Genomic DNA, 26,806 nt, shown 5'->3' with positions numbered 1-26,806 from the left:
ATATGTATAAAATGGGTGTATGGTATTTAGATGGCAAATAGGCATGCATGTGTCTTTTTTCAGAAAGAACATCTTCATTTATGAATGAAACTAATAAGGAGCACTTTGCTGTGTACTTGACACAACTGAATCAATTTTAAAAGTTGTTTATATTTTATTGCTGCTATCATTAAGTTTAAGAGTAATGTGTTTTAAAACAAAACCAAGTAGCAATAAAATAAATAATAATAAAACTTTTTATTGTGATTCTTTAGTAGTCTTTATTATTTGATATATGTGGTATGAATGAGAAAATTAATAAGACAATAGATACAATACTAAAAAAGTGGTCATAAAGGAAATCAATTAATTTTAATTACAATTTTCTAATAAAAGTAATAAAGTAATAAAAAATGCAATGCATCTGTACAGTAACAGTAACCACAATATAAAAGCTTTTTATTAAATCTAAATGCTATACCTCAATACAAAATCTATACAACATTTTATAAAAGTATAAACAATGAAAATGTTTAAGGCTTACAACTATAAATGGGTATTTAATGTAAAATTGTAATTAGTTTGATCAGAGATTCAGTAATTGTTCTCCTCATTTCTTCGTTGGCTCTTTAGTTTCCTCACAGTCCTAAAAGCTCTGACAGCCAAAACAGTACCAAAGATGAAGACAAAAACCCCTAGCACCCCAAAGAGACCTACTGCAATATCTGCCCCATGAAACTGACATTCAAAACCTTTATGGCCTTTACTCTTGTACATCTGTTCTCTCTCTTTGCAAATGGCATTACTGTAGGTCTCTTGCAGTTTAATAAAATAGAAGGCCAGGGCTGGGATGTAACCTAAGCCAATGAGAAAGTTCACTAGAGCCTCACCAAGCAGCACTGCAGGCCAGCGGTATGGCACTCTGAAAACCCCCAAACAAAGCATTACACAGGCATAAACCATAATGCAGCCCGCGCAGGCCATGGTGAAGATGTAGGGTGGTCTCTTCAGCTGATGAAACAACTGGTCCAGCTCCTTCACCCGTTCAGCGTCAGCTCCAGTAAAGGCGTTAGCTCCACCAAAGTGATAGTAATAGACCCCTCCCAGACTGGCAAGGTCACGGTAACCACCATTGTTGCTATATGGTACACCAGCACAGATAATTATGAGGAGATTAACAAAGATCTCCATGAGTTGGCAAAGCCCTGAAAGATCAAGTTTGAGAGACACATTAGGTCAACATGAAGTGAAGCAATCTGACATAAAGATGTGTAGTACATATTGATTCTAATGATGTAGATGATTGTTAGTGCCAGCTGTTTGCCAGTTTCAGACATGTGCTGCCATGGGCTGATTGTTGATTGACCTAATCTTAATTTGAACATGCTATTGTAAACAACTGATATTCACACTAATACATACACTTAGGCCTTATATCTAGGCTGGCTGTTAAAATCAACACAACAAAATGTGCGTTTAATGAATTTGAAATTGATAATCTCATTTCATGTATTAAGTTAAAACATAGCATGCAGGCCCTTTTAGGTGTGCCTTGGAAGTAGGCTATCCGTTCTGTTTATGCCGCTTAATAACTTGCCTCTAGATGTTGGGATGTATCGCAGGTTGAAGGGAGCCGATCCTTGACGAGCTTTGTGATCATCCTCTTCAGACTGATTCACTGACATTTCTCTGGACCTTAAAACAACAGATTGTGGTCAGTGAACAGTTAGGCATATCAGTGTAAACGAATCTCTCTTTTTTAAATGCATTATTATTTTTATAATACTATTAGTGCCATAGTCTCTTTACAGTTTTGCTGGGCGTACTGGATGGTGCTTCCTGTAAACAGGTGACTCTTTATACCTGTCAAGTTTGGGGCGCCTGTCACCAGCGTAACCGCTGCTCCGTTCCTCTTGACCTCTGGATCTTTCATAATGATCCCTGATGTTGTGTTGATCTCTGTGGTAATTCTGACCATAATATGCATCGTCCCTACGCTGCTGCCTTCCTTTTTCTGGCATCTTCGCTGCAGTATTTCTTATACGAGCTAGATCACGTTACAGATGACAATCAAGCGAGACTAAAATGAGTAAATCGTTGGACTGACTAGGTTAAACAATGCAAAAACGAATAACACAAGATTCCGATTGTGAGGGCTGGAAATAAACATGGTGATTTGTATGCTTCCTGCTTCGTGATAACACACCTGTACGTTATGCCACGCCCACAAGAAGCAATTACTCCCATAGCCTGGTTGGTCACCCCAGTGGTGGTCAGCCTCCTGAAATCAAAACTACGTTCTTTGACATATTATTTTTCAGATTTTAGTGCACTGTATATGCAATATAAAATGAATCCAAAAACACGAATAAAATAATAAAACATAATAGTAATTACCCTAAATATAAACATAATGCGATGTTTGTCACAACAAATTAATTTATCACCTTAACAGGCAAATCTATATAAAAACGTCATTTGCCAATCGACAGGTCTGTGCTTTTATTGTGAAGACTCTTTTCACAACTCTGTCGGAAGTGGAGCTAGTTCGGAGCTCACACGCTGCTAGAGCTGATCGCGCTGCTCGCTTGTAGCGCTCGTAGCAGACGAGGGGAATGCCACACAGAAATGGCGCTGATGGGATTGCAAGCAGCATGAAATGCTGATGCATTGCATGGCTCACCATCTGCCACTGCCAGGACTTCATTGGGAAAGGACAATGGCGTTAAATTAGATCGTTTGTTTAATACAAATCTACAGCTTCCTCCCGGGAGAGTTTTCGTCTTGTCAGCGGAGAAGAGAAAATCACACCGGGAGCATGGCTTCTTACAGCAACCAGGTAGCTATGCTAACTGGCTAATATTAGCCTGCAAAACAAGACCCGTGTGATGTCTTGTAACGTTAAGGACAGACTCTAGACCCCATATCTGCTGTGCAATGTTGTGCTATTTGAGGATAGTGCATAACATTGTTAATTCAGCCCCAATCAATGTACGTTTGGAAACATCTGGTTAGTCGTGTCATTGAAATGAGTACAGAAAAGTGCTGGCTAATGCCCCCCTAAGCCTCACTGCACGAAGCAGCGTGGAGCTAACAGGCCCCACGTCCCTCCATTCATATTGGTAAGATGCACTATAACTGGTTTCTACACCAAGATGACAGCTACGTTTAGCCAAATTACTCTAAACACCTGTGCACTTTCTTGTGAAACCGTTGGTCTGGCTTGTGTTTTTCTTCTGATGTAAACTGACACTGAAAACTGCGTGTGTGCATGGCCCACCTGCTCAGGCCTGGCCCAGCGCATGTCTCAAATACCAGATATCATACCAGGATATTTTATGCTTTTAAATTTGAAGTATTTCAGTAATCGTGATTTTACAACTTTAAAATGTGATATAACGTATTCATAAATAAATAACATTTAATTTGATAATTAAGCGTCCTTGCACACAGGTGGTGTGGTTATACTTTAGTCATCCTGCTAGCAAGTTGGCTAAACATTAATTAAATGTGAGCCTTGAGCCTGTGGACCTTCAGCGTCAGACAAGATGGTAAAAACTTTGTGTTTTAACTGCATATTATATACTACTAACGCTAAATTGTGTAAATGGCATTTTTTCGGCAGCGTGCCTGCGCCTTGTGACATCGGCGGCTAATTTGCAGCAATTTCAGAGGAAGTTGGATGTCATGTGGGAAGGCCCATTTTCATATTGACTAAAGAGAAAGTCTACCCTGAAAAAGTTATTTGAATGATCAGCCACCTCAGTGACCCTTTGCTTAACACTGCTGGCTGCGGTACTGACTTTCTATTGGCTTACCCCTCAAAGCTGGAGCAACAAGCTATACACGCCCAACTGGCATAGCTGCTTGTAATATAGTGTTATAATTAATGGTAATGCAAAAGTTCAGTAGAGACCACGTTGTTGAAACCAGGTCTTTATTACAGTATGATAATGATAAAAAATAAATAAATAAATAAATAAAATGAATAAAACTTTAATTAACACAAATAAACTGTCCTTTTCCTAGTTTGACATTTGTGTATTTGGTTAGGCAGTCAAACCAAGGTATGCAAGGTAGCTTTTAAAAATCATTTGCAACTGAAAATGTTGCCTGCAGTCGTTTTTATTACAGTATTTTTATTAATGTATTTTTTTTTTATCCCAGCTGTGTCCAGGCTAGTATTTATTTTTAATGTGGCTTTAGTGTAATTTTGTCCTGATGTGATGCCTAGGAGTGGTATTATTGACCAAAATAACTGATATGAATTGATTGAATTTTTGAGTATAACAATCCAAAAGAAATATGTTAAAATATGTTTTAGTTGAGGTTTAAGTAACAATCAAAAGTGAATGGATAGTAAAACTACATATTACATTACATATATGATACATATACACATCTATCATTTTATACTGTTATTTGGAAATTACAGTGTTCATAATATTAGTATACGTGATATTCAAATTTTGCATATCTTCAAAACAGCATTCCATAAACAACTTTATAGGTATTAGTTGTATTATAACAATGACATCACATGTCTATGCAGGCTCAGGCAGGCATTTAGAGTCAAACTAGTCTGACCTTAATTTTTGAGTTGATGTAGTTTTTTTTACTCTGTCAAGCTGCCCAGTATACAGTCATATGCATTCCAGTTCAGTAGCATAGCCACAGTTGTGTCATGGTGGAATTCCTGCACATATTTGCATTCATTTGATACTGTTATGGCAACAGTCATAAAGTTTTTTTATTTTTATTTTTTTAAACAATGATTGTGAGGTGGTGCTGTATTTCTTAATAATTGTAATGTTTCCATCCAGACCCACCTGTTTAACTGTACTTGAAACGTTGGCATTTTAGAATATAATTTTCTTTGTCATAATCCTAGGTAACATAAAGGAAGCTTTTTATGGCATATGTATCACGCCTGCAGAAAGGGGCAAAGGGACATTCTTTCTGTTGTGATTGTATTAGCCATCCTGTGGTCATTGGATTAGAGCTGGCTGTTTGTCACTTTTAGTGCCGGTTCAGCACTGTGGGCCTTCATGTGAGGCCTTGTTTGCAAAGAGTTACATATGCTTGAGTTGCACTTTCCTTTTTTACCTTTCACATTTCACTGTTGATTTCACTGAGAGGATTAACTGTGTGGCCATTGAGCCCAGTTCACTTTTTCATCCTGGCCTTGTCTTATCACCTTGTTGATACTTTTGGGTCTTTCTCAATAAGGTGTTGGAAAGGATTTTATTATGGTTTTAACAAAATGTTAAATTTTTATTTTGACACAAAGTTTGAACTTGTTATAATAAACCTGTTTTCAAATCTGTCTAAATGGTGTATATTAAGTGCCTCTTTCTTTCTTCCCAGTACATCTTTGGGGAGTTCAGCCCAGATGAAATAAACCAATTTTTTGTTTCTCCACGTTGCCATGTAGAGGTAAGGTATTTTGGGGGGAAATATAATTTTGTGTCATTTTAATAACCGTAAGACATACCAATTTTGCCTTTGAATTTTTTCTTCTCTCTACAGCTTCCTCCATTCAATGACAAAGTCTCCTGTGTTAATCAGTCTTCAGGTATGTACTTAAGATTAAATCCCTAACAATATGTCATGTACATAAATGAAAAAAAAGTGACATGGAAAAAAAAAAAAAAACATCTATAGATGTTAACCTGGGGAATTCTTGACTCAACTCAATTTGAAGCCACCAAATTCATCAATGTTAAATAACTGGCTCTAGTCTTATTGCTGGGGGCATCCATGCGCCATTTATATTTAACATGATCTGTATTGATTATTTAGGAAGTTACTGCACTCCTGCTGTACCTTATATTATGGAGTCAATGGGACTGCAGGTTTGCGGTGAGTTGAGGAGTTCAACATGCTGTGGCTTGACAACCTGTTTGCTCTAAAACTAAAATTTCAAATTTCCAAAACTGGTGGCATTCTAAATCTTGCTACATTTTCTTGCTTTTTGTTCAAGTCTGTAGAGCTTTGCATGCAGTTGTTAGTTACTGCTCTTTTGCATTCTGTGTTTTGGTAAATTCTAATGGTGGAGAGAATAATATAGACTTGTATTAATGTACTAAGAATGGTGATAATTAACCAAATTAGTTACCTGTAACTATTTAACAATATCTATAACAATGCATTTATATTATGTTGATTGGTAATAATAATAATGGTGATAGCTGTAACACTAAGTAAAATATACCCTGATGCAGCCCATCAGGGTGTATTTTACTGGGTGACTCTTGTCATCTAAAAAAAAGCATTTGAAAGTTTCTGAAAAGGCACTAACATCTTTTCTCTTCACATTTGCAAAATGTACCTCACACTGCAAAATAACTTGACTCCAATCAATGTTTAATGATTAGATTGCATCTTTCTGTACCATAAATGTATATATTTTATGAAATATTTGGGCCCTGAGATGAAGACCAATCTTTAAGTCATCATTTCCTTTTATAATTTAGCTTTCTTTTATTGCAAAATGATAAACTTTATCTTGTTTAACACACAATTATTCATGCTCTAAGTATTGGCTCACAAAATTTCTTTCAGACCAGGCCAGGACCTCAATCTAAAAAAAAAAAAGAAAACATGACTGTTTAGGGCTGAATTTAAACAGACTTATTTACTGTGTCTAATTGTTTTTTAATGTTGTTTACAGCAGAAGACTATCAGCACATTGAGTTTGGTGTTGATGAGGTAATTGATTCCAAGCCTATTGGGATCAATGATTCATTATATAAGGTATCCAGCAACCTCAACCCTCAGGCTCCAGAGTTTATACTGGGTTCCCAGTCTGGCCCGAAACCTCCCCAGACTGGTCCACACCGCTGATGTCCCTGATGGAGCACACTTCAACTCACTTGATGGTCCAGATTCAGATATCTCGGGCTTAAATAATCATCAGGCTTGTCAGGACATGGATGGTGGTTCTGGTGCCCTGGGACAACGAGAGAGAAAGAAAAAGAAAAAACGGCCGCCTGGATACTACAGCTATTTAGACACATCTAGTAGTGGTGCACCAGATGGGACACCTGTGACGGTAATGGTGAATGGACATGCACTTGGTCCCCTACATCATGGTGCTGAGGACATGGACAGCAGAGCACTATCAGGAGAAGAACTGTCTGCTCCAGATGCTGTTTCCATGGCATCTTCAGCTGCAGTGAATTTGGCCCCTGCACCAACTTCCAGTCAGAGGACTTGTGATAGCCCAGATGACTCTTCTTTGGACTTGGTGAGCGGAGCAGGCTCTTTACCAGAGACTAATGTTGCAACTACTTCCTCTTTGTCATCCTCTCAGAGCAGAGGGACAATAGAGGCACAGAGGACAGCAGACCAGCAGCAGGACTTTTTGGACCCACAGAGCCCCAAACCTGCAGACAGACCAAACAGCCCCCACTCCAAATCCGGCAGTCCACCTCCTCTTACCACTTCTCTCACTACTGCACTGGAGGAGCGGGGAGTTGTGAACAGTGACTTTGCCAATGGGCTCCCAGGGCCTGATGTTTCTGTGAGAGCAGAGGCACAGAAAGTGGACAGTGAGAATGGGGAGGAGGTTCGGCCTGTTGCCCTAGACTCTGCTCTGGCCTCAGTGACTGATCATGTTCATTTAGCTGCAACACCAGCTGCACCCACTGCCAGTCGCCCCAAATCTTGGGCCAGCCTCTTCCACAACTCTAAGCCTCTGCCTGGTGGACCTCAGGCCTTTGTAGAGGTTAAAAATGTTGTGGAGGTGGTTGCTCCCTCTTCTCCTGCTGCACAGGAGCAGCAAGAGAAAGTTGGGGAAGTCAAGGAAACTCCTGTCCATGTCTCTGAAGATCCCATGGCCCCCAAACTTGCAGGTATAAAAAATATGGGCAATCATCTTCCTTTCATAATGCTTGGCTTTCATTTTAGTTTGTCTTACCAGTAACGTTTCACCACAGTGAAAGCTGTCGGTAAATGTATGTTGCTAGATTTTAGTAGTTCTAGCATATAGAACAGTGATTCCCTTTCGTTTTCTTTCAGTGATCCCTATTTTACCAGTTGATACGTAGAAATTGATTGGGGTAGCAGGTCTTCAAGGCAATGTATAGACGTGCCATGTTCCTGTTTTACAATATATGATTTGTAGTGATTGGAAGCAGTCACTAGGTGGCGTGGCTGTATCCAAAATGGTTTAGCCTGACTTGGAAAAACAACTGAAAGGCTGACTACAGTATTGTTGGAAATGTACATAGAAAATGTATTCTTTTAAAGCTGTTTTGTACAATATTTATTTGCTATATTTAAGTCCACGTTACCATGGGAACTGTTTTGTTCAATGACATGCTCCCTTCCTAGGCGTGGAAAAGAAACCTGTGCTTTTATTCAAATAGTTGCTCATGCTCATCTCATGAGTGGCATATCTGGAAGAAGAAACATTTCTATTGTAAATTCTTTAAAACATAAACACCCTTGTAAAAGTCATTTTTATGACTAGTACACTTGTAATCTGTATGAATCTGACATTTTTTTTAATCCCCAGAAATTATTGAGAATGTGAAGTTGATACATAAACCAGTGTCTTTGCAGCCAAGGGGACTGATCAACAAGGGAAACTGGTGCTATATTAATGCTGTATCCTTTAAAAAAAACAAACAAAAAAAACGTTTTGACACTCCATTTGTAATACAGTACATCATATTGGTATGTGTACACATTATTACCATGTATTTATTCTTGACTCTAAATTGCACAGACACTGCAGGCCCTAATTGCTTGCCCACCCATGTACCACCTGATGAAGTCTATTCCTTTGCATAATGAAATGCAGAGACCATGTACCTCCACACCTATGATGGATAACTTGTGAGTTTATTATTTTAGTATAATTTTTATTGGTTTACTCTTGACATATTTTAATATTTTCTTAGTGTAAGACTTGTGAATGAGTTCAACAACATGCCTGTGCCATCAAAGACCAAGCAACAAGGTAGAAAACTTAAGACTACATAATCCATCTCTCCGAATAGGTAATGATTTAATAACATTTGTATTTCTGCAATAGCTGGAGACAAAGTTGTGAAAGACATCCGGCCTGGCGCACCCTTTGAGCCTACATACATTTACAAACTTCTTACACTTATTAAGTCAAGTCTTTCTGAGAAGGTACTTTTTTGTTTTTCTAATTTGACTAAAAGGAAGCGCAATAAGCAGTTTTGTAATACTTTTCGAGTCTAGTTTCAGTAATGAAATAATATCCTCCTGAGCAAGTGTCTGTGAATGTAATAATTTGGCCTGCACCCACTGTTCTTTCAGTTTGTACTTTGAGTTGCACAAATTATTTTAGAAGTATTTGATAGAGCATACATTTTTATATTATTCAGGGACGGCAAGAGGATGCAGAAGAATATCTTGGCTTCACTCTCAATGGTCTACATGAAGAGATGCTGGCACTGAAAAAACTTATCTCACCTCAGGAAAATGGTAAGCCCTAATTACAGTATGTATAATTCTAGAACCAAAAAACTTTGAACACTATAGCAAAAACAAAAAATAATTGCTTGTCTGGTACAATTGTTAGCTGACGGATGTTTTTTATTTGCTCAGCAGAAGTTTCCGCGCCAAATGGACCAGACATTCAAATGGGGGCAGAGGAAGAGGATGCTGAAAAAGAGGAAGATGGGAGTGAGGATGAGTGGGAGCAAGTTGGTCCTAGAAACAAGACTTCAATCACTCGACAAGCTGACTTTGTCCGCACACCAATCACTGACATATTTGGTGGGCACATAAGGTATGCCAACACACATTTTTATGGTTATTCTCAAGAAAGATATAGATTTTGTAACTTCTATGTTTGCTTATTTACATATGCAATCAGTTTATTTTATATATTTTTTATTTTATTGCAGTTAATCACATGATTGTCCGTAGTTAATCATGTGTTCAACTGTTTTTGTTTTTGTTTTAAATTATCTTTTACTTTTTTGGGTTTTTTTTTTTTTTGCTTATTGCTTAAGCAATACAATCTCTGCCCAATAGTGAAAGTCTGACAGTGACCGAGAGTTAAATTAGTACACATAGCCTACATAGCCTAAGGGCCACATGCAACATTTACTATTGGTATGGCATTAATGCTTCCAACAAGTTTTACCATTGTTTTGGATGTCTATTGTAATTGATATTTCAAAATGGTGAAATGGAATGTGACCAAAAATCTGAAGAATTGGTCTGTAGAGCCCATTTTGAGTAAGAGCCTACATCATTTCTACACACTGCTTTTGAACCCCTCTCTACAGCTCTTGTATTATTTGTTATTTGGTTCTATAGGTCGGTGGTTTATCAACAAAACTCCAAGGAATCAGCCACACTTCAGCCTTTCTTCACTCTGCAGCTGGACATCCAGTCAGAAAAGATACGTACAGTCCAGGAGGCTTTGGAAACATTGGTAGCTCGAGAGTCTGTCCAAGGATACACTTCAAAAACTAAGCAGGAGGTACATTATCTGAAGTCTTCTTATCAATCTGTTATGTTGACTTTTTCACATTACTTTTGTTATTAACACAAACATTTCAATATTATGTTTGCATATCTCTTCTGCAGAAAGCTATGCAATATTCGAGCATTGGTATATTAATTTTATATATATATATTTATTTATTTTATTTTTTTAAAGATTGAGATCAGTCGTAAGGTAACATTGGAAGAGCTGCCACCTGTCCTCGTGCTCCACCTCAAAAGATTTGTCTTTGAAAAAACTGGAGGTTGCCAGAAACTAACAAAGATTATTGATTACCCTGTCGACCTTGAAATAAGCAAAGGTATTGTTCTAACGTGAAATCTAACTTTGTTCGAATTTGATTTTTGACATGTTTTTTTTTTTATTATTTTTAAGATCTGTTGTCTTCTGGAGTTCGGAGTAAAGTTTTGAAAGGCCAAAGAACTTACAGGCTCTTTGCTGGTGAGTATTGTTAATTGTAATAACTATTTCCTTTTTATAAGGGTTTTGATTAACACAATTTGCATTCTGTTTTTCTAGTGGTCTATCACCATGGAAACAGTGCAACAGGCGGTCACTACACCACGGATGTCTTCCACATCGGTCTGAATGGCTGGTTGCGCATTGATGACCAAGCCGTGAAAGTCATCACCCAGTATCAGGTGGTGAAGCAGACTGCAGAGCGCACCGCCTACCTGCTGTACTACCGTCGTGTCGACCTGCTGTAGACACTTAAACACACTCGCAAGGAACCGGACGCAAGAATACGCCACTCGCACTCAAAATGCAGCAAATCTACATAACACACACCAATCTAATGAACAGGAACACTGCCCAACTTGTTTTCTTGCATTTTTTTTCTTTTCCCCTCCTGCTTTTCCAAGAACCAGCTTTTCCAACTCTGTTGGAGAAGAGAAACTAACTCCGTTCACATAAAGCTCCTTGTGACTGCTCTCCTCTGTACACCACTGCTGTTTTTCATTTGGATTCATCAGTGTGAAAGGACAGGTGACTAGATGGAGGTGAGGTTTTATCTTTGGACCTGAGACTCTGTTCTGCACAAGCACACTGCTTGGACCAGAATTGGTGAATTTGTATATGGGAAGATCTATCCACCACAGACTGAAAATGAATGGCTGGGGAGACCTCTTGGGTTTTGGTTTGAAAAACCTTTTTCTAAGGATGAGATATCAACGCCTGCCTTTACACAGGAAAACTGCTGTCTTGATGAATTTGCAGCCGTTTAAAAGCCTGTTTGCTTTGAAATGGCCCAGCACCAGCATTATCATTAGTCACTTTGTTAAAAGGCCAGATTATGTTCTCTGCCATCTCCCAGTCTCCATTTCCTCCCGTTTTTCTGATCTACGTACAACTTGAGCCAATAAAAGCAGGGAATAAGATAGGGGAATAAAATCTGAGCAGCTTCTTGTATGAGAGATTTGTGTAGTGCTTTCAGGGTTTAGATTTAGAAAGACCCATCTCTTAAAAATGCGCTTTAGAAGTTAAGTCATAATTAAAGCTTTTCTGCACAAAGTGTACATTTGACTGGCAAATAAATATTTTGCAAATACTTAGATTTAAAGTATATCAATGAAAATAAATTCTAGCTAAAAAAAACAAACTTTTTTGCGTCCTGAAGGACTGCAATGGTTTTGAGACTCAGTTCTTGCACTGGAGAGAAAGCAACTGATAGTGATTCCACTGCAAACCTGCTCTTGTTTACTTTTTATGTTTCCATTGTTTTTCTTTAGAACAGAAGTTCATCTTTGTGGATGAGGCCTATCGGTTTAGTCTTCAGCTGTGCCACTTTTCCACTTAAACTCAGTGGTGAGGGCACCAACATGTCCAGGTTGAGACTCAAGGGGAATGTACCTGAACTTACATGACTGCATTTAATCTTGGCTCAGCGTTTATCCTCAAAGTAACACAAGACGTTAGTCTGGGACATGCGCACAAGGGGACATAGTGTTTGCTTTTGTTTAATATATTTCATTTTTACTATCCATGGATTGTGATCTTTTTTTTTGGTTTACTAAAACATTTGTTTATTTCATTAATGTTCCCATCCTCTATTCAATCACAAAATGCTAAAATTGGTATTGGAAATTACAACAGCTAAAGCACAACGAATAAAACTAGTTCTTTGCTTGATATTTATTTTCTTTGTCACTATATGCTCTCACTTCAGTCCTCTTTTTTTTTTTTTTTTTTTTTTTTATCAAGCGTATAAAAAAAGTTTCTTTAACTTCAATCAAAGCTACAGGCTCTGATGTATGTGACTTTTCTATAAATTGACATCACTGAAATCATTTTTAAATGGCACTAAATTATTGGAGTTGTTTTGGAGGCCATTCTTAATTGACTTCTGCAGGTAAACCAAAGGAGCTGGTCTGTCTTTCACTTTACATTAACATTCAATAGCCTGTATTGTCATTACTCCACCCCACTCCCCATTGCCAGCAGGTGCATGTTTAGACATTACCTTCTTTGAAAAGAAATTCACTCAAGCTTTGTCACTTCAGCACAATTTGTTACATTGTCCATTAGCATTTTATGCTCCGCTTCTCAAAGGATAACTGCAATTAAGAATTTGACAAGAGACATCCTAAGCTTTCTGTTGTACTCTTGATTTCTACCTTTCATGGCTGGTTGCGTAAATTGCTGGTGAAGTGCTTCAATAATGTCATTTCAGTATATGCTTCTAACAACTGTCTGCTGGGATTTGTTGACACCTTAAAAAGAATCTGTCCATACTCTTTAATTTTCAGCCTCTAGCATTCTATTTTGTTTATTGTTCAAAATAAATGATTGTGCAAAAAGCTATTTGCCAATGCAATTTAGTCAGAGCAGTAAGTGTCTGCTGTTTTGGTTAATTTAAATAGGCATATTCAGTTCCTTGGCTGGAACTGGCCTACACAACAATATGCACATTAAACCCAAACTACAAAACTGCAACTCAGCCTCTTGGTCTCAAACATGCTCCTTATCAGTCTGAATGTTCTTGTGTCTCAATGGTCAAATCTTAATCCTGTGGGCTCAGTAATGTGTAATATGTGGCTATAAAATCCACCATATTTGGGGATAAGCAGAAGCTTCTCATAATTTATCCATAGCAACATGGTGTTGGGAGTTTAATTCAGTGACAACCCCAAAATGTCACAACAAGTCTACAATGCTGCCATACAAGCTCTTATGATGGATGTATTGTGAAAACTGCTAAGGGAAAGTATTTGTTGGGGTCTAACACTATGTAACCACTTAATAATGTAAACTTGGTCAAGTGTTCCTTAAAGGCCTAATATGCCTTTAAGATCGATCAAGTTCAACTGCAAGGCTGCACTTCAATAACCGCTAATGGGTGTATGAAGCCTTTTGGCAACATTTATTATTTATTCACCTTCACTATTTTAAATGGCATCTTAAAAACATCTCATGGGCCCCAGTATTAATAAACCCTCCTTTAGGTTTGGATATATAACAGCACACGGGACATGGAGAGCATGATGTGGTACCCCTTCAATTTACAAAAGGAAAGACTGGGTCCACCTGCTCCGGATTATGTAATGCATCAAAATGTAAACACAGGCAGTGTTTGACATTGGTAATCCTTGTCTCCAGCCGCCTCAGCTGTACCATTGCAAACAGGGCTCTCTTTCAGTGGTGGTAATTAAAGCGCTTTGATTCAGCTGAACAAAAATGTAACAATTAGTCTCAGTGAATAATCAAGTAGTCAATAAACTTAACAACTTGATACAAAAAAGAATATTGGAATTTTTTACTGTAAATATCTGCAAGCTGAAACTAAGGAATAAGGCTGTGAACCACTGAGGTTGTGTAATTAAAGTTCCTGTCAAACCTCTAAAAGTCAGAAATTGGCACATATATTTAATCATCTAATGTGACTTAAATGGGAACTGCTTTACTGCAAAATAGCCTATATTTGGCCAATACCTCCAATTCTTCTAATGCTGTAGTCTTTTTATTTCTTTACTATGGAAACAGTTAAGACGAGACACAGCAGTTTATAGAATAAAAATCTAGTAAAGTTTTGAGAAGTGGTTATTGCTGAGTTTCAGATGACCTAACATAGACTTATGGTGGCAGCTAAACTTAATATTGTTAAAATGCAGATTTCCCTTGCAATACAGCAATGTTTTGAGTCTAATTGCAAACAGAAATGATCAGCTTCAACATTTATAAATTTCCGCTCTGGATATTTCATGGCAAATTACAATGTAATCAGCAGGGAAAAGTAGCTCGTTCCCCTCATCTGGGAGTATGACATCACATTGTAGAATCTGAAAATCACCAACGTAGCTTACTTGTAAAGGTTATAGTTAGTATTCTTTATCCAATTCCATCCACTTCTTGTCTGTGTTTTGAGTAAATAAAAACCTATTGTAAGCTAATTACAACTAAAAATAGGAAGGGAATAAAAAGTAATAAATTAGGCCACTAGTCATGCGCGGAAATATTTTTATTGCACGTTTTGGTGTAGACGACCGCACGGCTCCTTTTTCTGAGAGACCAAAGCTTAGTCCTTACTTATGTCCTCGCTGACAGTCAACGGCTTGTCACTGCAAAGCTTTGCCAAATAACCTACTTAAGGCTGACTCTCCGAGGCGAGCCAGCAGCCTAGCATGAGGAACGTGGAGGGGACGTAGTCAGATTTTGGTCCTCCTGAGGTCTCCCCGTCTATATAAGGCTCTGCTCGCGCTCAGACTTCACGCAGTTCTCATTTTGCCTCAGGAACAGCGCCAACAAGCTGCAGCCGCTGATCATCTCTGCTCCCACTAAGAAAGGCAGCGATACAGACGCGGTTTTGGATATTAGCACTTTGAGGTGAGGCACTATTTTTTACAGTTCAACTTATTTACTTCCATTCAAGCTTAAATTAATAATGCAGTAAGGATGAGACTAAAATGCACCAATTTGGAATTTAGGACATTGTTGAGCGTCAGAAATATTATAAGGTAGGCGTCTGTATGTTCATAATCCATGCGTTGCATAGAAAAGCCAACATTTCTTTATAACTTATTGTATTAGCATCCATTCATTCATCCTGCCATGCGGGACAAGGTGAGTCTTCTATCAGACAGCATAATGCCTGGGTTCCCATCCACATGTAGGCTGTGTCTTGTGCTGAGTCTATCACTCTGGTATAAAATTCATGAGAGCAATGAGAAGGGCGCACATAGAGAGGCTGGTCGAGATTCAGTGTGAAAAAGAGGCTAAAAGGGAGAGTTTGAAGGGTGTGGTGTGCCGGCTGCCCACTTCTGCTCCAAGTGCCCAGAGCTGGCACAGCATGTTGACACAGCACTGCAGCCAGACCTCAAACCTGTCTGTTCAGCCAACCAGACAGAGACAAGCACAAGGATTCAAGGAGAAGAGAAAACTCAAGACAATTATGCTTTAATTTGTTCACATGTCCAGACTGAGGGCTTATTATTCTGATACTTGTCCTCAAATGTTTCAAGGGGCTATTTGCATGGACCGGTATTGCTCTTGGATTTGTCAGGAATGCAGTGCTTTGCTTATGGGTTCAACTGAGTGTGCTCTGTCTTGTCAACCTGATCTGAACTTATGCCTTTCCCTTACTCCTCTAAACAGAACATATGAAGATGTAGTCTGTGTAGAAAGACCCTAATAACTGAAAAAATAAAAATGTTAAATATATGAATTTGGACTCGTGCAATGGATAATTGCATGAGTTTGCGTCAGGAGAGGCTACAGGACAGATTTGCTGTGATGACCCTAAAAGGAAATGCCAAAGGGAAAAACAGCTCAGAACACCGTAAAATATTTATAAAAGTAAGTAACTGAACACTAAGCATGTGTGATCATGCTGGTTCTAAGTCATGGAAAAATTAAGAGGGTTTCAACACAAAACTGAGAAACCGATAGCAACTGCAAAATGTTAATTTCATATTGCCATTACATGTGCTGATATAGGCAGACACAGATTATTTGCAACTAATTAAAACTTTAATTATTTTACATAGGTCCAACATTTGGACAGCATTTACAAGGGCCTCCCCATTCTCCAGTCCAACGTGACACTGACCTCCAGAGTTATGGCTTATATTGTCCTGCTCTACGTGCTAACGTGGTCTTTCATGGAGAGTGCTTCGGTCTTCCTGCCTGACTCTCCAGAGCTGAGAGCACTGTTGAGCCGATATGAAGATGAGGCACAAGACAGCACCAGCCACACACCTGTCAACCGGACGAGACGAGCCATCCGCTGGTCTGACCGTGAAGAGATCATCCAGCTCCATAATAAGCTGAGGAGCGGTGTCTACCCCACTCCATCCAACATGGAATATATGGTGAGATATACAGCGGTTAACAGCTATTATTGTCTATCCAATAAAGAGCAATTATTGCATTTACCTTTTAAAGCACAAACTTTACGTGTCAGCAACATTAAGCTGCAAATTGAGGGTGATGATTAGAATTCAAGTTTTATTTGGCCCACAAGAAGCATGCTTTTAAACAGCCCTTTCTCTAGCTTGGAAACATGCAGTCACTATAGTAAACTATTGGCAGCCCGCTGTGCAGCTCTTTTACAAGGTGGATAATAATGCTGACTCTGTTCAACCTGCGACCAGTGAAGGAGCCAAAGAGACAGCAGCTCCTGAAGTACAAGGAGAACGTGCTAGTTTAAGGAAAAATACGGTGGCATATTAGAGGTGGGTTAAATGTTTCCAAGACACTTATCCTGTCCTCAGTTTTGGTACTGTGCATTTTTGCATTTCCCAGAGAAGAGGTCTGGAAGAAATTTATATTCTTCTATCTGAACAGTTTGTATATTCCATACTTTATTATATAATTCTTTGGGCATACTTTATACTTATAAATGTAGTAGATGCTATTTACATGAACTGTTTAAACTACTTCTTGATTACAATCTTTCACTCTTCTATACACCTCTGCATTTGGTTTGAGGGTTTACTCAGTGCTGGTTTCTCAGGTTCCAGGTTTCTCAGAACAACTTGTGTGTGTATTTGTGGTACAGTAATGTCTAGTGCATGTTACCGACCACCAAAAGGGCTGGAAATTTACTGAGGGAGATGCACGGCTAGAGAAGGAATCAGGTGTCTTCTCTGCTTTCCCAGCTCCTCACTACTGCAGTAAAGAAGTTGCCCTTCCCAGGAAACGTGGATAATTTAGCTGTGATTGCTGGAGATTTGTTGTGGAGTAGGGCCAGAACCAGCTGCCCTACTCACATGTCAGTGTTGAAAGTCAATGCGATACTGAGAGCCAGTGTAGCCTCAGCTCACCGGGAAGGAAGTGTAAAACAAGCACCTGGGCAGACTGTGATTAAGGTTTTGAATGTTTGAACTAAGATAAACTTGTACTGAAGCATAATAGTTTCATAAAAGCCTATAGTGATGAAATACTGTACTTAATATCGCAGGTGTGGGATGAGGAGTTGGAGCGCTCAGCCACACACTGGGCAGAACAATGTGAGTGGGACCATGGACCTCATGACCTGCTCAGATCCATAGGACAAAACCTGGGTGTTCACTGGGGCAGGTAAAATGTCTGCATGTACTATATATGTTTACTGTATGTGATGATTTTAGTTTATTGCATATTTAAATAATGTTTATTTTAGACCAGAATTATATTTAGAATATTATTTACATGTGAAATTAAAAGCTAGTGAACTCATAATTTGTTTTTTTTGTTTGTGGGTGAGGTGCTCTTTTAAGTCTGTCCCTGTTTGTTTTCTCCCTAGCTGCCTCTCTCTTTTATTTCTCTGCCAACAACCTTGATACAAAGACATTTTTCCCACTCCCCTCGTGCCCTCCTCAGTTGCTCAGCTCTGTTCAGCACCGTAAAAAGACATGTTTATAAGAATGGCTCTAGTCAATCTCTAAGACAGTAGAACCTTGTTTACATTAGTCAGGATCCTTCTATATTTGATTTCCTGATGGGAGTGTGTTCTCTATGTTAGGTCAGAACAGTTCGTACTCTGTAACATCCATGATCAATGACCTAAACTTTGGGTTTGTCTGTGTATGTCAACAGATACCGATCTCCTGCCTTCCATGTCCAAGCCTGGTATGACGAAGTGAAAGACTACACCTATCCCTACCCTCATGAGTGCAACCCTTGGTGTCCAGACCGCTGCTCTGGGCCCATGTGCACCCATTACACTCAGGTAAGTCATGCCAAAGCTGACCTCAACCACCACAACATCATGGTTATATTTTCACTCGGGTACATTCATATGTAAACAAAGTGTACCTTACCTTAATCCTTGCTGGCTAATATGACAGAGATGATTATGTGATTTACTTTCTAATGTTTATTAAGAACAAATAATCTGAAAATTGCTAGAAATGTTGGTAGTACTAGTAGTGGTGGTAGCTTGCCTTTTGACTTGAATACTATATTTTGATTGTCAGTGTGCTGCTGACTAATACTTGCCCTCTTACTTGTTTTCTGAACATGGGTAGTTGAATACCATCATGAAAATACTTTGATTGCCACTCTGTTGCTGTATGAAATTTCACTAGGTCAGGTAAATGGGAAAGTAAAATATAATAAAATATAGGATCAAAGAAAAAAAAAGTGCAAGGTTTTTGTAACAAGAAGAAAGAAAGAACAATCGCTTTCCTTTGCAAAACTTGGATGGATTTACATAAACATTCAGTTTCCTCTTTTTGCCTTTAACCTGTAATCTGATCATGGCCATCTGGCAGTCATTTCCAGACGCACCACCACTCACGCTGCTGACCTGGATTCTTTCTGAAGATGCTGCAAGACGTTTCTCTATAAAACTAAGCATTGTCTTCCTGTTTTTCTGCATCTAAGTACACTGTGATTTGCAACATTGTCATAATGGCATTGGCAATCAGATATCTGAGGAGAGCATGAGTTTTAGCTACATAGTGACAGCACCCATCTGCTACTCTGCTGACTCACTGCTTCCAGAGGCCTCTAACATTACCAGGAAAATGATGCACATTCTTGGGAAGGGAGCCTGCAATTCTAAGTTTGGATAGAAACACACAAGAGTTAAAATAATTAGTGTTGTCTCTTTATTTTAAAGGAGACATAATGCTCATAATGATATTCCCCCATCACTGGTTTACTGAGAGTTGTATTTTAATTAATTTTTGAGTAATCTTGCATTATCCTACTGAGCAGTTACCACTCTCAACTCATAGCAAGAAGGTTCTGGGTTTGATTCCCAGGCAGTGAGGGTTTCCCCTAACACTGAAACAATCTAGGTACACGATTCCCTGAAAATTACATTTCAAAAATAAAGTATAAAAAAGGCTTGAGTGTTCAGAAAATTCTTTATTTCACCTATCCCACATCCCTGGCCACTGCTCTGTACTTAGTTGGATTACATGTTGCCTTCTAAAAAAAAAATCACATACCTCAATAAGAAAATCTTTAAATTCTTTATGAAATAATAAAAGTTTTATACTAAATGTGTTGTGTGGCCACAAGATGGTGTAGTCTTTGTTCCTGATTAAATAGTAAGTATGGCTAACCAAACTGGCATTTGGTCAAAAATATAAGATGAGTGCTAATTACTGCATACTGCAAACTAAAATCACATTTACTTTTATATTGCTTTTTATAGTTGGTCTGGGCAACTACAAGTCGTGTGGGCTGTGCCGTTCACGTGTGTCCAGAAATGAATGTGTGGGGAGAAATCTGGAAGAATGCTGTTTATCTTGTGTGCAACTATTCACCAAAGTAAGATTTTACATTTTGTACAAATCAATAGGACAATTCTATACATTGTTTTTTTTTTTTTTTTTTTTTTGGAAATAGTGTGAGCTTTATGTATGTGGTCTACAAATCAGTGGTGACATGTGTTAAATATACTGGGGCCATTAAAATTCCTCACAAAGTCAGAATAGAAATATAATTATAAACCATGAAGCAAGAAAATATTTACATAAGTGAAAGTTACAAAGAGACAACAATGACTACTTTTGTTCATTTGTGGGCCTAATGGCCATTACAACCACTGACCCTGGGCAAAAGCGCACTGAAGTAATTACAAGTCCTTGAGGCTAGCGAAGCCTGACTCATGATTCATTTCCACCAAGTCAAACTGTCCATTGTTTCACTCCCATAGAGGTAACTGGATCGGAGAGGCACCCTACAAGCACGGGCGCCCCTGCTCTCAGTGTCCCCCTAGCTACGGAGGGGGGTGTCGGAACAACCTGTGCTACAAAGGTGAGCAGACACACATGGTTGTTATGACTCATATATGTTAACATTTCCACACAGTTAACATCAGTGTTTTTGCGTTGCCATGTAAGATTCACAGATTTCTGAAACAGAAGATATGAATGAAGTGGAGAAGCCCCAGGTTCCTTTGCCTCCTCGCACGACACCTAAACCAACTGTAAAACCCAAACCTCCAGCAAGGAAACCAGTGTCCAGACCCTCCTCTCCCAAGAACAGCACTCCCAGGACACCAGCATCTACCACTCCTGGCCACAGCTTTTTGGGTATAAGTGAGCAAAAGCAACATCAACTACAGCTCTCACCATGCAATGCCTCTCATTAACTGTTTGTTTGTCCTACAGCACATAATATCAAATGTGAGACTAGACTGCGAGACAAGTGCAGAGGAGTTACCTGTAATCGGTAAGTCCACATGTTTACATCTAGTTATAGCAGTTAACTAAACTTTATTTTTCTATGCAGATTCAAATGTCCTGCTAACTGCCTCAATAAAAAGGGAAAGGTTTATGGAACACTATTTTACGATGTGGTGAGTCTGATGGACACTATCCAGCTGCATCCTTTAAGGCTTTAAATAATGTCTGACATTTCAATGTCTTAGCAATCAAGCATCTGCAGAGCAGCTATTCATTTTGGTGTCATTGACAACAATGGAGGCATAATTGACGTCACAAGAATGGAGAAATTTCCTTTCTTTGTAAAATCCACAAAACATGGTGTAGAGTCTTTCAGGTAAGCTATATCTTACTAGATTTACACTTTCATCAAATGTATCTATTTATATTTTTTCTGGATATATTACAGTAAATATAAACCTGGAAATGCATTTGTGATGGCCAAAGTACAAGGTGACACAAGATAACAATAAATGGAGTATATGGTGTGAGTTTTTAATTAATTTGTTGGGTTGGCTCTTTCAGAAATTTCTGTGGACTGTTATACAACAGTGGCTGAAATCTGTCCTTACAAAAAGCCGAACTCACATTGTCCAAGGTGAGCTCTTAATTGATTTTCTCTATTGATCTCTGTTATAATTACTTACTGAGCACAACACATTTCCCCCTCAGAATTTCCTGTCCAGCTGACTGCAAGAACCAGCCTTCTTACTGGTCACCTGTGATTGGAAACAGCATTTATGCAGATGTAAGTAACGTTTTGAAGTGTGTTTCCAGATTCTCTCCTGACAGTATTGAAAGTCACAGAGTTATGACTTTGGTCCATGAGAATGGAAGTCATAATAAAGTAAGCGAGGGGACAGCAAGGAATGTATTTCCTTAAGTTTACAGTTAGGCTCTGAGCAAGTGTTATTATCCCGCAGTCAGACCACTGAAGAATGTTTGCCCAATTTGTTTTGCAAAATGTATTGTATTTTTTTTTCTTATTTAGTGCATAAAACCAACAATTAATCTATCTTTAAAAACTCTTTTGTGTAGTCATATTTTAAAGTTACTTTGTCCTGAAACACTATGAAACACAAACTTTGACAGAAAACTGGCATGCCTCTTTATTCTGCATGTGCATATTCTGTCTGCTTAGATCTTGTTGGAGCAGACAGTGTGGTGTATGTTTGTGTGAAAGTGACTCAAGTGCATCCAAGCCCTCGATAAATACATTATGGTCTGTGCTGAAGACAGACTTCTGGCTCAAACCATGGTACAACTGTCTGTGTAAACAAGTGTGTGGAATAGACACATACTTCTATAAACTGATTTATTCCATGTGTGATAGAGGTATCTCAAAATGTATCTCATCTTTGTTTTAACAGCACTCAAGTATTTGTAAGGCAGCCATCCACGCAGGAGTGATCAGGCCTGATGGAGGTTTGGTGGACGTCCTGCCACTGGATAAGAGAAAGAGCTTTGCTGGCATTTTAAAGAATGGCATCCAGTCTGAAAGGTACTGCTTAGGCTTCATTATCTTTCCCTTTTGAGGACATTTGCACCACAGCCTTTCTTACATGGTATGGTTCTGTCAACATCTAATCAGTAACTTGGCTGTTTGAAATCTAACTGTCGAGCATGTATAAAAATAGTGCAATCTAGTAATAGAAAATAAGGAATTATCTTCACAAGTTGCATTTGTTTGTACAAAGCCAGAGATCTGCTTATCGTCTGGTATGTATGGTCTGCAGTGTACTGAAAAGAGCTACACATATTAATATACAGCCTTACAATGAGCCTTGTTTTCATACAGAAGGTTGGTGAAATACAGTTGTGGTGGTTTGAATATGTCAGGGCTGATAAAGAACATAGCTGGCCCCCGCTCGGCCTGCACACAGATGCCAGTGTAATCAGACATGATAATAGAGAACACCTGTGTGCTCTGGCACTCACACACAGCTTTGTGTGTCGGTCCATTAAAGGTCTTTTTATTAGACAATACTGCAGTGGACAGGAGGCCTGCTCCAGCCTTGCTTATTCCCTGTACAGGGAACCACACATGAAGCTATGCTTCTGTTTATTACACTAATTCAAGAGAAAAGATGCAGAATTCAACTGCTTAAGGCGTTGTGTTCAAATACTAAACCGTGTGATACAATAAACATATATGCAACAGAACTGTCAAGAAAATTAATTCCCAGCGAAAGATTGTGTCTATGCCTCGAGAAGCTGGTGTAGTGACTGAAATATATAATTTAAAAAGATGCACATTATGGTCCTAACAACCTAATCATGATTTGTGGGTTTGGACCCAGCAGCTTCTCTTTCCAAGAGGAAGTTTGTGGTTAATACTGCCTGTGTGGTGTTAAGAATAATGCTATGGGTTACTGTGTGGATGGGCCAAACATCTTTGCTTACTTTAACCAGACACTTTAACTGTGAATGCAAAGTGCTGATATTGCAAAACGGTGACTTCTATGAAACCCTATACTGGACTAAGAGAGCTGAACTCAGACCACTCAGATAGCAAAAACATACCTTGTCATGCCTTTGGCAATCCCAGGCCAAACTGCCTGGCCCTTGTTGCTGGGGAAGTAATCATGACCTGTCCAGTGGCTCAGTAATGGAACTGCTGTCACCCACTTAGTGCTTTTCAGTAGGACTATTATGTGTGAGCTGATACAAGTGCACTGGCTCTCACAGGTATTGACTATGGCATTTGTTCAAGGCCTTTTAATTGTCAAATTACTAAGTTGTCTGCTGTAAATCTGCTGTTTCCAAAGCTTATTAACAACATATTAATGAGTCACTGTATAGGCATATTTTCCTAATTATTCTGTGCCTAAGTCAGTGCACACTGCACAGTGCAGAGGTGCTTCATGTTTGAGTGGTGTAATGTGTATGTGTTTTTGCAGCAAAAGTACCACAGAGGGAGGGTCCTTCCGTGTCTTCACCGTGAGGCAGTGAGTCCCCTTCCTCACCTCAGGAGCTCCTTCATCAGCGCCTCCATTCAGGGCCATTCAAGTCCATGCATTTTTAGAAGAGGCCCATTGAGTTTGTACACTTACAAAAGCTAAATTTCTTGCACAGAAATAACTTGTGAATGCAGAAGGTTTTGACTGATAATGACAGTCATTGTAGAGAGACTCTCCATGCATTTGTTTTCAGTATATGTTTACATGAATGAGGATCAAATGTATATTGTTTTTTTTTGGAATGTATACCAGTTACACTGTATTTAATCAATGTGTACAAACATTGTAATAATTAATTATTTTAGACACTTTTGTAATTATTTTCTGAATATGAGGCTATTTTTGAGCTTGTCCAAACCATTCACTATTCCAGCTTTTACATAGCAAGTATTTATAAATTAGGTAAAAGCATCAGTGCCTTTTATAGAAGGAATAAGAAGGCAGCAGGCTGCTGTTAGATAATAATTTGTGTTAGAGTTCTGCAAATATACATTGGAGACAGCAGTACCAAGGAGGATCCATTGGTACATAACTGTTGGGGATAACATTTCTGTCTTTGGTTTTATTGTTTATTATTTTGACAGTTTTGCACTTAATTATTTTTTATCTGTCCTCTGCATCATTGGTGGAAATTGATTCTTTATGATTGTAGGCACGTCCAAGTATATGGAAGTATAAGAAAGATTACAAAATATATATACCAGGTACAGTTTTTTAAATATTTACTTTTTTACCTATTACTAGACATGCCACATGTCATTTATTATGTTGTGTGTTATTCTTGTCATCCTACCTCAATCCTTGAGCTAATGCTAAACAATGGGTCTTGAAATGGAAAGCATTTTGTAAAAGTTCTGGAAACTGTAAATAGATTATTTTTTAACATAGTTAAATAGTTATTCTTTATAAAATTGGTGTATTGTTTGTCATGAGTGTTTTTATGGTTGTGTTTGTATGTTTTGCACAATTACACAATAAATCTTACAATTGGTCCATAGGTCTCTTTTTATGTAAAGTCTGTCTGATGAGATGTGATGCCTTCGTCAATCTGCATATTGTGTATTATGAATGAAATGTAGCTGTAGCCCACCCAGGCATGTAGTATTATTATTGGACTGTTGCATGACTGTCCATTCTTTCCCTGGGCCCACTTATGGATGGAAGTACACTAAAACATTTCTCTCCAAGGCCGAAGTCCAGTGTCAGCCAAAACACATTTACTATAAACAGTGTGTAGAAGCTTGGCTCAAATCTGATAACCAGAATAACATTGTATTCCCACACTAATGAACAGCTGCAATGCCACAATACATGAGTATTTATTGCATAACCATCTCAATTGTTTGTTTCTAAGAAGAAAACCATCCCATGTATTACTGCTCACTCCAACAGCTCTGATGGTTGTGGTGTATATTCACGGCAGATGTTGAGTTTGAGTTAAGCCCTCATGATGGGCCCTATCCTCTTCAGACAGCTGTAGTGTTTTACTCTCATTGTCAGTGAAGGCAAAAAACTTGAACTCACCTTCACCCTTCAAATTCATCAGTCCCTCAGTCCTCATGTGTCTGTAAAAGCAAGTGGATGGCGTTCTGATTTTTATTAAGGGCAGCTTAATGTTTAACCCCTGAAAGTTTTACTTCCCAAGAAATGTGACTAACTAACTCTAAATATTAGTGTTGAAAGCAATACATGTATCACTGTTTTGGGTCTGTATTGCCTCCCCATCTCCCCCTGTTGAGGTACTGGTAATATCAGGGATTTATCTTCTTGTGCATCATCACTACTAAGGAAAGTTGTATCTTTTTAATGTGAAATCAGTCACAGAACTGAGAAATAATTTCTCTTCTAAACAGATTTAAACAACAAATGAAGTGTTACTAAATACACTTGAACCCCAAAAAATCTCTTGGTGCTGACTGACTGTATTTAGAAGAAAAACTGCCCAGAGAGACACACACCGCTGATTGAGAGAGGGATGGGTCTGACTGTGGTACGATGCAGTCATCCAGTGAAGACTAAAGTGATCTGACAAGGTTTGCCGCTTGAGTTCACCCATAGGCTCCAGGAATTAGTCTGCAAAGATAGAATCCCTCGGTGTGGACAGTCACCGCATATTCCTGTCCTTCCACTGACGCACATCCATTCTGGGAAGAGGGCGCCAAAAGATTCACAACCCACTGATCAAACACAAGACTGCAACGTGCACATGTGCACTGTCTGTAGCATGGGGCTCAAATCTCAATCCACTGTAACTTGGTACATATATTTAAAAAGAATTTGATATGCATTATAATTGAATGGAACAAGATCTTGAGGTTTGTCTTTTTGAAAGAAGAAAAATATTAAATATGAATGTAAAAGTGTCCCTAAGACAATAAGCATTTGTAAAAAACAAAATAAATATGAGCCTTAGCAGAGCAGACATGAACAGCCACTAGAAGTTGCACATCAGTGTACGCTTTGCAGTTTTAATAATTAATTATGTGAAAGACTGCAATTCAAAGCCTTTTAGAGACTATTAGGATAATCATATTAGACATGAAAACAAAGAGTGCACTCACAACCCATTTTTATTTTACAGCATCATACACCAAGCCGACACTGGACAATAATAGCTCAGTGTTTCATCCTGTTTGCTCTTGTAATGGTCTAGGATTTGGGGCTTTCATGGAAGTAAACAATAATCAACATTTTTACACTATGTGCACTATGTAACTTTTTAGTTGGAGGTCCATCACCTGCTTGTTTCTATGGATATGTCACTCCTCTGCCTG

At 38.6% G+C, this 26,806-nt stretch overlaps 3 protein-coding genes across 6 annotated transcripts; 2 read left to right on the top strand and 1 right to left on the bottom strand.

Moving 5' to 3' along the window:
• Positions 1-287: 287 nt before the first annotated feature.
• Positions 288-2,175, bottom strand: marveld3 (MARVEL domain containing 3). Its single transcript, XM_020941686.2, has 3 exons — positions 1,843-2,175; positions 1,577-1,674; positions 288-1,184 (listed from the first exon to the last, which is right to left on the bottom strand). The coding sequence occupies exons 1-3, from the start codon at positions 1,998-2,000 to the stop codon at positions 574-576; spliced, it is 867 nt and encodes a 288-aa protein (XP_020797345.1). The 5' UTR covers positions 2,001-2,175; the 3' UTR covers positions 288-573.
• A 359-nt stretch (positions 2,176-2,534) lies between these two features.
• On the top strand, positions 2,535-12,604 carry usp10 (ubiquitin specific peptidase 10). Its single transcript, XM_020941370.2, is given in 16 exon segments — positions 2,535-2,818; positions 5,347-5,415; positions 5,509-5,554; positions 5,782-5,841; positions 6,653-6,809; positions 6,811-7,835; positions 8,501-8,592; positions 8,714-8,823; positions 8,889-8,947; positions 9,023-9,123; positions 9,342-9,441; positions 9,565-9,748; positions 10,285-10,450; positions 10,631-10,775; positions 10,850-10,915; positions 10,994-12,604. Coding segments are annotated over 16 exon segments (2,589 nt in total). The 5' UTR covers positions 2,535-2,797; the 3' UTR covers positions 11,182-12,604.
• Positions 12,605-12,756: 152 nt separating this feature from the next.
• Positions 12,757-24,959, top strand: crispld2 (cysteine-rich secretory protein LCCL domain containing 2). 4 transcript variants are annotated; one of them, XM_055154275.1, is made up of 15 exons: positions 12,757-15,295; positions 16,456-16,779; positions 17,871-17,989; positions 18,488-18,620; positions 20,058-20,173; positions 20,562-20,662; positions 20,749-20,946; positions 21,019-21,079; positions 21,140-21,206; positions 21,279-21,409; positions 21,482-21,525; positions 21,598-21,670; positions 21,745-21,820; positions 22,443-22,573; positions 23,973-24,959. In XM_055154275.1, exons 2-15 carry the CDS (start codon positions 16,528-16,530, stop codon positions 24,022-24,024), a joined length of 1,554 nt encoding a protein of 517 aa, XP_055010250.1. In that variant the 5' UTR covers positions 12,757-15,295; positions 16,456-16,527; the 3' UTR covers positions 24,025-24,959. The 4 variants fall into 4 exon arrangements, with proteins under 4 accessions (XP_055010250.1, XP_055010248.1, XP_055010247.1 ...); XM_055154273.1 differs by lacking the exon at positions 12,757-15,295 and adding an exon at positions 15,353-16,264 and having other exon boundaries at positions 20,749-20,940; XM_055154272.1 differs by lacking the exon at positions 12,757-15,295 and adding an exon at positions 15,353-16,264.
• Positions 24,960-26,806: the final 1,847 nt, after the last annotated feature.

This window comes from Boleophthalmus pectinirostris, unplaced genomic scaffold (assembly GCF_026225935.1).
Source record: "Boleophthalmus pectinirostris isolate CB_2022bp ecotype Guang Dong unplaced genomic scaffold, ASM2622593v1 HiC_scaffold_19, whole genome shotgun sequence".
NCBI lineage: Eukaryota > Metazoa > Chordata > Actinopteri > Gobiiformes > Gobiidae > Boleophthalmus > Boleophthalmus pectinirostris.
This window is presented reverse-complemented; position numbering and strand designations above follow the sequence as displayed.